Genomic DNA, 13,374 nt, shown 5'->3' on the forward strand with positions numbered 1-13,374 from the left:
TGTTTTCAGGGTCTGCCAGAAATTAGCATAATAGGTTGGTTAACCTATTCAGATGATAGTGCCTGCTCCACTATCACCTAATTATTAATCAATCCTAGCTATTAATTCACACAATGTATACATGTCACATCCAAAGATGATAATATTTTTTAGTTGCATTTATAAAGAGAGAGCTTGTCTATGACTATGAACATACTCAGACTTGTGTTGGGGTAATCCCCTTTTGCTTTGTTGGCCAATTAGAATTTGGTCTAAATACCAAAAACTTTAATGTGCCCATCCTCATTGCAGATTTGCACAAACCAGTAAGGCAATAACTTAAAGCAATTATCTACAAAGTAGGTGAAACGGCGACCTTAGATATCAGAATTAGATTTGGATTTTGCCAAGAATCCCCAACAGCAATACCAAATTTAAAATAGCTTCTTTTATGCATATAATAATCTTATCTTTCCCCTTCGATCCATTGTTAAATATTCACCAAATATAAAGTCTCTCTCTTTAATGGAGGATTTCATTTCACCTATCCACGAAAAGGCTAGTGGAATGTGTTCACCAGTTGTATACTTGTTAGCTTGGTTCCAAAACTCTGTTAAACTGCTTTTATAAAGTTTTATAAAAAGTTCTTAAATGTTCAAAAAAGTGGCACTGTATTGTTTATTATAAATTAGTTAAATTGATAATCAGACATGAATATGACCTCTAACACGAATAATTAAATGGATCATATTCGATTTAAGACATATATAATACGTCAGGAATCTGACACGATAGATTGATCCATTTTATCACTCTTAATTATAATAAAAGACATTAAACTAATCGGACATTGGAGAGGTCCTTTTTTTGCCCCCGCGCCGGGGGGGGTGGGGGGGTTTCAAAATGAAACTTTCATTCCATAACGCACATGACATACATATGAGGTTACATCATACATATGAAAGCCATAAGTTAGAAACCAAGCATACTAATCCAAACAGATCTTAACATGGTTTATCCTAAAGACAAATTCTTAAATTACTCGTTGGGCAAGAAGTCAACCAATTCGTATGTAGAGAATTCGATGCTGCTAACCCAACAACCTCATATGCTAACAAATTAACTTTCCTTCTAGTCTATCAAAAACCAATTGACGATTGAGAAACAGCTACGGGTTAAATTGTGAATATCTCTCACAATTATATCAATCTCTCAAAAAACTTTTTCCTTCCCACATGCCTTAATAAGATCTAAACAGTCTTTTTCCGACAAAATCTTACCCAAACCGAAATTGCAAGCCGAAGTTATAACTTCTCTAAAAGCTAACGCCTTTGCTACAAGGGGTGTTGTAGCAAAAAAAAATTTGATGTTTGTCCAATTAATGGCATACCCTTGTCGTCTCTTACTACAATTCTCATCGCTACTTGATGAGAGTACTCCTTTAAATGCTACATCACAATTGATTTTAATCCAATCAACCAGGGGGGTCTGCAATTATTTTAGAAGGAGGTGGAATTTGGGCGCTCAATATATCAAGGGTAAACATTGGATAGGTCTAGTGGGCTGAATGTGCTTGAAAGGAAAAAACTGGGCCTTATTGGGCTAGTTTAATGCCCAAAAATTTCAAATCGCAATTGGGAATTGTTGATGCTTGGCTTGAAATCCCAGTCTTGAAATTGGGTTTGAATTTTGAAAGCAAATTTTATGTAGTTTCGTTTCATGATTAAAGTAAGTAGTTGTTTTATATGCTTTCAAAATACAGTTTCTTATATTCAAACCTAAGTTATTAAAGACGTAGATCTTAAATTATATGACGAATTAATAATTTAATTAACAAAAATATACTAGTTAAGAAACTATTATTTTTTCAATTGTAAATAACTGTTTGTTTAGTATTAATAGAGGAAAATAGGAAACTGCTTGTTGAAGAGCTGACTCACACATGACACAACATAGTCCAAAGACCGAACGGTTCAAATTCTAACGTTGGCCTTGGTCGGAATCTTACATCATCCAAAATGTGGGTCCCCTAAAACAACAAAGCAACCAATAAGATCTCACCACGCGAACCATCACAACAATTTAAAATAACTGTGACGCACACCGTAAAGTTCCTCCTCTTCTCTCCTACACCCCAACAGACTACAAACAATTGTATCGTTTCGCAGCAGGTTCAGATAAACTTAATTATCTTCCTCAGTTTCACTTCTCTTCCCCTCGCAACCTGAACTTCAATGTCGTCCGTACTGAATACGGTTCTGTCAACGAGATTATCCCACGTCAACTCCAACTACCGAGTTCGAACTCGGCCTGTGCTGTCTCCTTGCTCTGTTTCTTTCACCAGTGAGTTCACTTGTTAATGCTTTGTTTGGTTGCTACGTAACTGAAGTATAAATAACAGTAATGATAACAACAATCAAAAGATGCAATTCAAGAGCTTCGTTTTACGGCTACCAAAATTACTATTTTGATTCTATGTAGTGATGGTGTGAAATATTTGTTAATTTTTCAGCGCGGAGACTGACTGTGAGGGCACAGGAGTCTAGTGCAGAAGAAGGTTTCGTGAGCAATCTTTGGTTGATTATGTTATTAGGAAGAAGTTTAGTTCAACTGTTGAAGAGTGATTTGTACTGGCTTTTGACTGCGGTTTTATTGTGTTTTATGGTAGTTAAATCACAGGCACCAGATAAAGCGCCAGCTGCAAGTGGGTCCAGCTTCAATCAACTTCTTGGCATCAAAGGAGCTGCACAAGAATCTGTGAGTCTTCAGTGCTGGGTTCCACTTAATTCCAAGCTGTATTTTTTTTTTCCTCGTGCTAAAAGCCTAAAAGAAAGGAAAACACTTTATAGTAGAGAGCTTGACAAAAATCATGCTTCAATTTATCTTAAGAGGGTGTTTAATTTGTGTGCTACATCTGAAGTGTAGCATGCCTGAGTTAATATTAGGTGGAAATGGAACATCTTGCATATACGACATCTGTGTAGTTTTCTGTCTTGTTTGTAAGGCTTGCTGTGTGATTTCTGAAAAAACGGAGTCTTCAGGATTAAAAGAAAGAAGAATTGAATATCGACATTGAATTTGTTTAGCAATTATTCTGACAAATGCCCACACTTATTGCAAGTTTTGAGAAACTGCACATATGGTTGATGTATAATCTGTACAATGCTTGTACTTTTGGGTAACATTCGAAAGGGATTAAACTGGATTTGAATTTTGTTCTGCAGAATAAATGGAAGATTCGTCTTCAACTGACAAAGCCTGTTACTTGGCCTCCGTTAGTATGGGGAGTAGTTTGTGGAGCTGCTGCTTCTGGTACTTTACTTTGCTTAATATTTTGTACTGAAATTTAAAGACCTCTTCTGACCTATAGATATTGTTTCAATTGAGACATTCTGAAGAGAAGTTACGTACCTCTAGAGAGTGCTTAGAGCCTTACAGATATTTACCTCATGGCACCATTGAATGTATATTAAGAACTTTTCCGGGTTTTCTCTCCTATTGCCTATAAGTTCTTATGCTTTCTGGTGGCGGTGATTATTATATTCTTCTAAGTTCTAATACCTTCACTGTTATTATTTAATTTGTCTCTAAACTCCACCCAGTTCCCTCAAAATCTATAGGATGAAATTCTGAGACACATCTATCTATTGGCTTTCAAAGTCAATATAACTTCTGCATTTTGACATCGGTGTGGAGGATATCTGCTATGTTTTGGCATAGATATAGGCATGGGCAATGTTCTAACTAGTGGGTTTCATTGATCTTTCTTAGTTCATTAGTCATATGTCTTTTTATAAAACTGAACTAAATTTGATTCTCCCGTCCTGTAAGTCACATTTGACCTGATTTGATTCACGTTGTAGGAAACTTTCATTGGAATTTGGATGATGTTGCTAAATCAATTGTTTGCATGATGATGTCTGGCCCTTGTCTCACTGGCTATACACAGGTACTTTTTCTGATGGATTTAGAGTTGTGTTTTGCTTGACTAAATGAGAGCTTTAAACTGCAATAATGTAAATTTGCCTGCTATTTCACATTGTAGACAATCAATGATTGGTATGACCGAGAGATTGATGCAATTAATGAACCTTATCGTCCAATTCCTTCTGGTGCAATATCTGAGAATGAGGTATGTAAGTAAACTAGATTTTGTTTCCTATACAATATTTCCACATCAACACTCACAACTTTTTCCTTCTAATTTTCCTAAAAAATTTCATTCAGGTCATTACCCAGATCTGGGTGCTTCTTCTAGCAGGCCTTGGCTTAGCTGGTTTGTTAGATGTGTGGGTAGGTAATTCACATTGTTCGGTAAATTCAGTATGTATGCCATACTAAACAAAAGTTAAAGTTTTAGAAGTTGTTTTCTGAATTCTTCTCCTTAACAGGCTGGTCATATCTTCCCAATAATGTTTTACCTTGCTCTGGGTGGATCCTTGCTGTCATACATATACTCTGCCCCACCTCTGAAGGTAGATTTTTACATTTATTTTTTTCTTCCTCTAATTAAGGCAAACCACTTTACTTTCTCTCATGTTACAGAAGTGAATCTGGTAAAGCGCTGACTATGCTCCAAATATTATATTGTTGCAGCTGAAACATACTTGAGAGTACTCCTTTAAATGCTACATCACAATTGATTTTAATCCAATCAACCAGGGGGGTCTGCAATTATTTTAGAAGGAGGTGGAATTTGGGCGCTCAATATATCAAGGGTAAACATTGGATAGGTCTAGTGGGCTGAATGTGCTTGAAAGGAAAAAACTGGGCCTTATTGGGCTAGTTTAATGCCCAAAAATTTCAAATCGCAATTGGGAATTGTTGATGCTTGGCTTGAAATCCCAGTCTTGAAATTGGGTTTGAATTTTGAAAGCAAATTTTATGTAGTTTCGTTTCATGATTAAAGTAAGTAGTTGTTTTATATGCTTTCAAAATACAGTTTCTTATATTCAAACCTAAGTTATTAAAGACGTAGATCTTAAATTATATGACGAATTAATAATTTAATTAACAAAAATATACTAGTTAAGAAACTATTATTTTTTCAATTGTAAATAACTGTTTGTTTAGTATTAATAGAGGAAAATAGGAAACTGCTTGTTGAAGAGCTGACTCACACATGACACAACATAGTCCAAAGACCGAACGGTTCAAATTCTAACGTTGGCCTTGGTCGGAATCTTACATCATCCAAAATGTGGGTCCCCTAAAACAACAAAGCAACCAATAAGATCTCACCACGCGAACCATCACAACAATTTAAAATAACTGTGACGCACACCGTAAAGTTCCTCCTCTTCTCTCCTACACCCCAACAGACTACAAACAATTGTATCGTTTCGCAGCAGGTTCAGATAAACTTAATTATCTTCCTCAGTTTCACTTCTCTTCCCCTCGCAACCTGAACTTCAATGTCGTCCGTACTGAATACGGTTCTGTCAACGAGATTATCCCACGTCAACTCCAACTGCCGAGTTCGAACTCGGCCTGTGCTGTCTCCTTGCTCTGTTTCTTTCACCAGTGAGTTCACTTGTTAATGCTTTGTTTGGTTGCTACGTAACTGAAGTATAAATAACAGTAATGATAACAACAATCAAAAGATGCAATTCAAGAGCTTCGTTTTACGGCTACCAAAATTACTATTTTGATTCTATGTAGTGATGGTGTGAAATATTTGTTAATTTTTCAGCGCGGAGACTGACTGTGAGGGCACAGGAGTCTAGTGCAGAAGAAGGTTTCGTGAGCAATCTTTGGTTGATTATGTTATTAGGAAGAAGTTTAGTTCAACTGTTGAAGAGTGATTTGTACTGGCTTTTGACTGCGGTTTTATTGTGTTTTATGGTAGTTAAATCACAGGCACCAGATAAAGCGCCAGCTGCAAGTGGGTCCAGCTTCAATCAACTTCTTGGCATCAAAGGAGCTGCACAAGAATCTGTGAGTCTTCAGTGCTGGGTTCCACTTAATTCCAAGCTGTATTTTTTTTTTCCTCGTGCTAAAAGCCTAAAAGAAAGGAAAACACTTTATAGTAGAGAGCTTGACAAAAATCATGCTTCAATTTATCTTAAGAGGGTGTTTAATTTGTGTGCTACATCTGAAGTGTAGCATGCCTGAGTTAATATTAGGTGGAAATGGAACATCTTGCATATACGACATCTGTGTAGTTTTCTGTCTTGTTTGTAAGGCTTGCTGTGTGATTTCTGAAAAAACGGAGTCTTCAGGATTAAAAGAAAGAAGAATTGAATATCGACATTGAATTTGTTTAGCAATTATTCTGACAAATGCCCACACTTATTGCAAGTTTTGAGAAACTGCACATATGGTTGATGTATAATCTGTACAATGCTTGTACTTTTGGGTAACATTCGAAAGGGATTAAACTGGATTTGAATTTTGTTCTGCAGAATAAATGGAAGATTCGTCTTCAACTGACAAAGCCTGTTACTTGGCCTCCGTTAGTATGGGGAGTAGTTTGTGGAGCTGCTGCTTCTGGTACTTATCTTTGCTTAATATTTTGTACTGAAATTTAAAGACCTCTTCTGACCTATAGATATTGTTTCAATTTAGACATTCTGAAGAGAAGTTACGTACCTCTAGAGAGTGCTTAGAGCCTTATAGATATTTACCTCATGGCACCATTGAATGTATATTAAGAACTTTTCCGGGTTTTCTCTCCTATTGCCTATAAGTTCTTATGCTTTCTGGTGGCAGTGATTATTATATTCTTCTAAGTTCTAATACCTTCACTGTTATTATTTAATTTGTCTCTAAACTCCACCCAGTTCCCTCAAAATCTATAGGATGAAATTCTGAGACACATCTATCTATTGGCTTTCAAAGTCAATATAACTTCTGCATTTTGACATCGGTGTGGAGGATATCTGCTATGTTTTGGCATAGATATAGGCATGGGCAATGTTCTAACTAGTGGGTTTCATTGATCTTTCTTAGTTCATTAGTCATATGTCTTTTTATAAAACTGAACTAAATTTGATTCTCCCGTCCTGTAAGTCACATTTGACCTGATTTGATTCACGTTGTAGGAAACTTTCATTGGAATTTGGATGATGTTGCTAAATCAATTGTTTGCATGATGATGTCTGGCCCTTGTCTCACTGGCTATACACAGGTACTTTTTCTGATGGATTTAGAGTTGTGTTTTGCTTGACTAAATGAGAGCTTTAAACTGCAATAATGTAAATTTGCCTGCTATTTCACATTGTAGACAATCAATGATTGGTATGACCGAGAGATTGATGCAATTAATGAACCTTATCGTCCAATTCCTTCTGGTGCAATATCTGAGAATGAGGTATGTAATTAAACTAGATTTTGTTTCCTATACAATATTTCCACATCAACACTCACAACTTTTTCCTTCTAATTTTCCTAAAAAATTTCATTCAGGTCATTACCCAGATCTGGGTGCTTCTTCTAGCAGGCCTTGGCTTAGCTGGTTTGTTAGATGTGTGGGTAGGTAATTCACATTGTTCGGTAAATTCAGTATGTATGCCATACTAAACAAAAGTTAAAGTTTTAGAAGTTGTTTTCTGAATTCTTCTCCTTAACAGGCTGGTCATAACTTCCCAATAATGTTTTACCTTGCTCTGGGTGGATCCTTGCTGTCATACATATACTCTGCCCCACCTCTGAAGGTAGATTTTTACATTTATTTTTTTCTTCCTCTAATTAAGGCAAACCACTTTACTTTCTCTCATGTTACAGAAGTGAATCTGGTAAAGCGCTGACTATGCTCCAAATATTATATTGTTGCAGCTGAAACAAAATGGATGGATTGGAAATTTTGCATTGGGAGCAAGCTATATAAGTTTGCCATGGTGTGATTTTCCCTCTCTATCTATCTTTTGTTAAATTTGTTGGCAGAATTGAACTCTGTCTTGAGGTTTTCAGCAGCTTGATGTCTAAATTATTCATCTAAATGTTTTAAGTTGACCATTCAAGAAAAAGTGCATTTGTCAATTAGTCACCATTGCCAACCACGATACACATGAGTTAGAGAGTGACTTAATACTTTTGACCGAGACAAGTTCTATCATAATCAATCCATATTTCTTTTATTTATTTATTTTAATTGAAGTATACTACTTTTGATGATTGTTCATAGAGTGCACCCAAGTGATCTGATAAAATGATTGTCATCATGATTGCATCTTCATGGTGTTAGATTTGTTTTAGGAAGGACTATCAATTGTATGTTGATTTATCTTCAGGATACTCTTAAATATTTTGCTAGCTAGTATGCCTTGTATAGACACTTTTAACCTGTAGAAGAACTATATTCTAGTAATCTTGTGGCAGAGGCTCTAAAATAGAGTTCACTTTGTTGCATAATAGCTATTGTGTTGTAAAATGTTTCTTTGTATTGTTAAATAATAAGTGTTGTGCTACGCTTTCTTTAATAGGTGGGCTGGCCAAGCTTTGTTTGGGACGCTTACACCTGATATAATAGTTCTCACTCTCTTGTACAGTATAGCTGGGGTACGTTTTTCACATCTTATTGTATGCGTGCATGAAATAATCCAACCGAACCTGATTTGTTTTACTAATAATTCGATGGTTCAGTTAGGTATTGCGATTGTAAATGACTTTAAGAGTATCGAAGGAGACAGAGCGATGGGACTTCAGGTTTTCTTCTTAGTCCATTCTGTTACATGTCATATAAACAATTTGCAATCTTCAAATGAATTTTCGTTTGTATCCTTACAAGTATTTGTTATAATCTTCTTTGTGTTGCTGAACAGTCACTTCCAGTAGCTTTTGGTGCTGAAACTGCTAAATGGATATGTGTTGGTGCAATCGACATAACTCAGATATCTGTGGCTGGTACATTATTCTTAAATCACCTCAATATTATGTTTCAAGAAACTAATATTTTTCTTGCCAGATATAGTAAGCTAATCACCTCTTTGTTTAATTAGCCATCACTTACTATGTCAGCAAGTTGCTGGCTGATTTTAAGAAAGTTTAAGCGTAAAACAAAAGGTGGACCTTGTTCATCATCAAGTGCCATTCATCAGTTACCCGGTTGCAACGTAGTGACCTGGATTGGCTGTTGAGGAGAAAATGAAATTAATAAAAATTGCATAATTTTTATTCAAAAAGTTCAAAGAATTATTACGGAAGAAAGTGAGACTGATTTAAGTACCAGTTAAACGGGATCCTGTTGTTTATTGGTTTGGAAAATGAACTTGAATTGTGTTTTCCTTTATGAAGATGGCTCATGGCTGTACATACTCACGATTGCAGGTTATCTACTAGGGGCCGGTAAACCATATTACGCCCTAGCATTGCTAGCTTTGATAATTCCCCAAGTCGTGTTTCAGGTAGAGCACTTTTCCGATTATTTTCATTAAAGACTGAAAATGTTCTTCTGGTCATGAAAGTTGCACCATGTTTCTCAACCTGATAAAAGATTTGCTTTAGATTTAAAATGTTAGAGCTTATTTTTCAAATTGCATAGAGTTCACTCAGGTGATATGCTGCCAATAGTTTGATTTCGAGTTCTTCTTACCTTTCTGAACACTGTGCTCATTTCAATACTTTGGATGCTGCAGTTTCAGTACTTTCTCAAAGACCCTGTAAAATATGACGTTAAATATCAGGTACTTTTTCCGTTATCATCCTGGGTTACATAATTGAGTCCTCAATTTATTTTGTGGAATATAAACTGTAGGATATATCATTCTGCTGACGTAAATTGGTACTAGATGCTAAAGTTCATTGTTCCTTTAATTGTGTTTCAGGCTAGTGCCCAGCCATTTCTTGTGCTTGGTTTGCTTGTGACCGCATTAGCAGTAAGTCACTGATCTTATGAAGCAATCTCAGAAGGTTGGCAGCAAGGGGAATAAGAAATGGGAGATATAGAAGAAAAGGGGAAACACGAAAAATTCTGATTACAGGAAAAGTAATCGAACATCATTTTGGGCTTATCATGTATCTATAAAACTGTGCTAAAGTTCATTTTTCCCCCACCTTTCTTCCACGTTGCCTTGCAAAAACTTATTCAGTGAAACATCTTTTAAGAACTTACCAGGCACCAAAAGTTCCATTTTCTAGGTTTGAGCCTGAATTTGGATTTATTTGGCAACTGTATTAGGATTACAAATGAGGAACCCCCATTTGTTTGTTGTTTGTTTGACATGAAGATTGAAGTGGAGTTATATTTTTTGTCCTAGATTTTAATGGGTGAAACCGCAAATTAGAAAATACTCAAAAGTCACAAACATGTTATTGCAACAAACAGAACAGAACATAAGCTGAGGATGCTACATGGTCTCAGAGAATACCGTTTATGAAGAGTTGTGATCATTTGGGGCTATTACTATTACTAGCCAGTAGATTCATCAATATCAATCCCTTGGTTGACTTCACCTGCTTCTCCAGCCCCTCCATGTCCCATCTCTTTGTTGCTTTCAGTTCCATGCTGCTCTTTTTTCTGCTGTCCTTGATGTTGATGGCCTCTTGATTCCTGGTATCCTGGTACCCAAAGATGCTCTCCCTTTGTTTGCCCTCCACGGTGCACTATATAACCACAAAAAAATATCAGTTGTCATTTTCAAACATGAAATTGAACCCAGTTAACATAAGACTATATATATATATATATATATAGAGAGAGAGAGAGAGAGAGAGAGAGAGAGAGAGAGAGTATCGGCAAGACGTTGAAGGTTGTTGTCCCCAGTCCCACCACTCTCTCCCTGCCTTGCACTGGCGTCGTGTTCTTCTCTTTGCCGTCCTGAAGCCATTTTTTTAGTTCTTGACCTTGAAACGGAAACTCGGATTAACTAGTAATCTACTAAGGAATTTGTGGTACCGACCGATTGAACTTTAAGATGAAATAATTAAAGGGCTTATTCTTATATATGGAGGAAAGGTCATTTTCTGAAGATAAGAGATCGTTGAGAAAAAAGGGGAGAAGGGGCCACGTAAGTAACGAAGAAGGAACACTGTAGCTATTTGGTAATGACACAGCTGCTATATCAACCATGGCAATTTTCTCCAACTCAATCAATTGACACGAGTCCATTTAATGAGCTCAGTCGGTTGCGTTTCTTTGCATCTTCCACCTGTTCTGAGGGGCCATTACGGCTCTAATCTTTCTCAGTTTTTGCAAAGGAGCAGTTGATAGTAAGAGTGAACTGGGAAATTCAATTCACGAAATAATGTACAGCCAGCGTTGTGATAAAGAGTTCATAATATCATAGGAATTATTAGCACAGGACATAAAGAGGAGCTCATATGAGCTGAGGTGCTCTTGTGCAGTTCCATAATATTTTCACCATTAATACGAGGTCGTACTACTTATAGATCTTTAATTCCTTTCTGTTATCATATATATTTCAGATTATGCGTGGGCCGTGGAGCCGATAGATGTGTACAATACGTTGTGCATCTTCTGAGGAACAACAAAGTTCATTAATTTTTTAGTCTCGTAATAACGCTTTTTTCTTGAGTTTACTGTGTTTGTTTCTCATCCCTGACCTTGGATTACTCGAGCATGCATAAAATGTCATTTTTTCTTGAATTCAGGTCTGCATTGCAAGCTTGTTGGAAAGCAAGTTCTATTATTTGACCAGTATACTTGCATTGATGGTGAAACACCTGGCAAGCATATATATGGACGTTCTGGCAGGCATATATACATCAACTCGGTGTACCTTTCCATATAATATTTCATCTTAATTCATTTCCTTTTAATTAATTGGAAAATGATTTTAAGCATCCCGAATTCCCGATCGTTTCAATTACTTAAAAACAACTTTCCATTAGATAATCAAACATGAAGCGTACACAAAAAGAGAGGGGTACATGCCCCTCCCATTCCCAGTAAATAAAAACACAAATGGTGAAGGCACAACCTTCACCTACAAAACATCGACGGACCTACAGAAGTCTAGGTGGCTAGACTAATTTACAGCAAACAAGAGACTGAAAACATACATACTGATACACAAACATAAGCCTAGCGACATCCCTGGAGTACTCGACATGTTAATTGTTACTGCCAGTTTTGTACTTGGACTCGTCAATGGGGATTCCTTCCTCGGCTGCTCGCTCTCCCCCAGACTTGTCCGTGGTATTAAGTCCACCTTTGCGGCCCATCTCCTGGTACCCTTCATGTCCAATCTGCTCCTTCCTAGTCTGCCCTCCACGGCTCCGTCCTACAAACACCAAATCAAGACTTAGCTACACAAACACTCAGAACAATATAAAACATATATACATATTGAAACAGATAGAGAGTTTTGTATATACCCTCGGCAAGGCGCTCCTGAGCTTCAAGGCTCTTGCCACGATTTCCACCAGGAACAATAGTCTCTCCCTGTCTGGCCCTGGCGTCAAGTTCACTTATCTCCTGCTCTGAAGACATTTTTATCTCTCTTGATTCAGACTACTTTTTTATAGCAAAATTTTAGGAGTGTTTCTGTAAACAAACTATCGACGATACACCAATGATACGAAGAATAGTTTTGAGTGTGTTTATATGGAGCAGAATGTCGTAAAACTGGGTGTGAGATCATCAAAGCAAGGCGCGACACGTAAGGAGGCAAACAGTGTCCATGCTAGATGTAATGACAAGCAGATGCTTAGTCAATCCTAACAGTATTTGAGAAGGCAAGCAGAATGACACGAGTGCCTTGCGGTTGCGGTAAATCAATTTTATAGACGGTGAAATTTTCCAACTCTCGAGGCTGTCAGTCACTTATCCGTAAATCTCCACTGAAGCGGCAACTGATAAAAGTTCTGATACATCATATTTATTTCAAACAAAAGGGTTAATTAACACACCGGCGGTAGGCCTCTTTCAACTTTACATAACTTGAGGTGCAGGCTTGCAGGCTTACAATAATACAGCTTGCTTAAACTCCATATTTCTATTTAATTCAAGAGTATATTTATATTATATGTTGATATAAGTATCAAAAATTTTGTTTTTTTTTTTTTTGGATAATAAAATTTCATGAACTTCAATTGGGAGACTGAAAGTTAACATATATATATATGCACACACACATGTCAGTTGATCATAAGATAAGGATTTTATAGTATCTATATACAGTATTTTGAATCTTATAGAATAGAATCTTATGTTTATTAGATCACAAAATTACCTTTTATAAATCTAATATTACTTGATTATGATCAGCTTGACATGAAGTCTTTTTGCGTTGAAGAATCGGCTTAAAAGTATTTATGGGATGAATATATGTCACCCAGAAGTTGGTGTGGGTTAACTTTTTTAAGTTTATCTGGACGTCCAAATTAATCTTTTTATAAACACACTTAGCCTGAACAGTCAGTACTCTTGCTCCTCATTTTCTGGGCATCCGATTTTAGAGAATAATAATGTATACGTAAACATGGAAAATATAT

At 36.5% G+C, this 13,374-nt stretch overlaps 4 protein-coding genes across 4 annotated transcripts; 2 read left to right on the top strand and 2 right to left on the bottom strand.

Annotated features, from left to right (window-relative positions):
* The first annotated feature begins 2,077 nt into the window (after positions 1-2,077).
* On the top strand, positions 2,078-4,590 carry LOC116115169 (chlorophyll synthase, chloroplastic-like). The gene is made up of 9 exons (XM_031401332.1): positions 2,078-2,322; positions 2,492-2,536; positions 2,648-2,736; positions 3,204-3,291; positions 3,843-3,928; positions 4,025-4,111; positions 4,207-4,272; positions 4,371-4,454; positions 4,576-4,590. The coding sequence occupies exons 1-9, from the start codon at positions 2,214-2,216 to the stop codon at positions 4,588-4,590; spliced, it is 669 nt and encodes a 222-aa protein (XP_031257192.1). The 5' UTR covers positions 2,078-2,213.
* A 671-nt stretch (positions 4,591-5,261) lies between these two features.
* Positions 5,262-10,176, top strand: LOC116115195 (chlorophyll synthase, chloroplastic). Its single transcript, XM_031401354.1, has 15 exons — positions 5,262-5,502; positions 5,672-5,716; positions 5,828-5,916; positions 6,384-6,471; positions 7,023-7,108; positions 7,205-7,291; positions 7,387-7,452; positions 7,551-7,634; positions 7,756-7,817; positions 8,403-8,478; positions 8,563-8,625; positions 8,742-8,823; positions 9,247-9,323; positions 9,555-9,602; positions 9,744-10,176. Exons 1-15 carry the CDS (start codon positions 5,394-5,396, stop codon positions 9,804-9,806), a joined length of 1,125 nt encoding a protein of 374 aa, XP_031257214.1. The 5' UTR covers positions 5,262-5,393; the 3' UTR covers positions 9,807-10,176.
* Positions 10,177-10,281: 105 nt separating this feature from the next.
* On the bottom strand, positions 10,282-10,972 carry LOC116115196 (late embryogenesis abundant protein B19.4-like). The gene is made up of 2 exons (XM_031401355.1): positions 10,661-10,972; positions 10,282-10,521 (listed from the first exon to the last, which is right to left on the bottom strand). Exons 1-2 carry the CDS (start codon positions 10,743-10,745, stop codon positions 10,328-10,330), a joined length of 279 nt encoding a protein of 92 aa, XP_031257215.1. The 5' UTR covers positions 10,746-10,972; the 3' UTR covers positions 10,282-10,327.
* Positions 10,973-11,991: 1,019 nt separating this feature from the next.
* LOC116115128 (protein EMB-1-like) lies at positions 11,992-12,373 on the bottom strand. Its single transcript, XM_031401278.1, has 2 exons — positions 12,256-12,373; positions 11,992-12,161 (listed from the first exon to the last, which is right to left on the bottom strand). The coding sequence occupies exons 1-2, from the start codon at positions 12,368-12,370 to the stop codon at positions 11,992-11,994; spliced, it is 285 nt and encodes a 94-aa protein (XP_031257138.1). The 5' UTR covers positions 12,371-12,373.
* Positions 12,374-13,374: the final 1,001 nt, after the last annotated feature.

Source organism: Pistacia vera, unplaced genomic scaffold, assembly GCF_008641045.1.
Source record: "Pistacia vera cultivar Batoury unplaced genomic scaffold, PisVer_v2 Contig732, whole genome shotgun sequence".
NCBI lineage: Eukaryota > Viridiplantae > Streptophyta > Magnoliopsida > Sapindales > Anacardiaceae > Pistacia > Pistacia vera.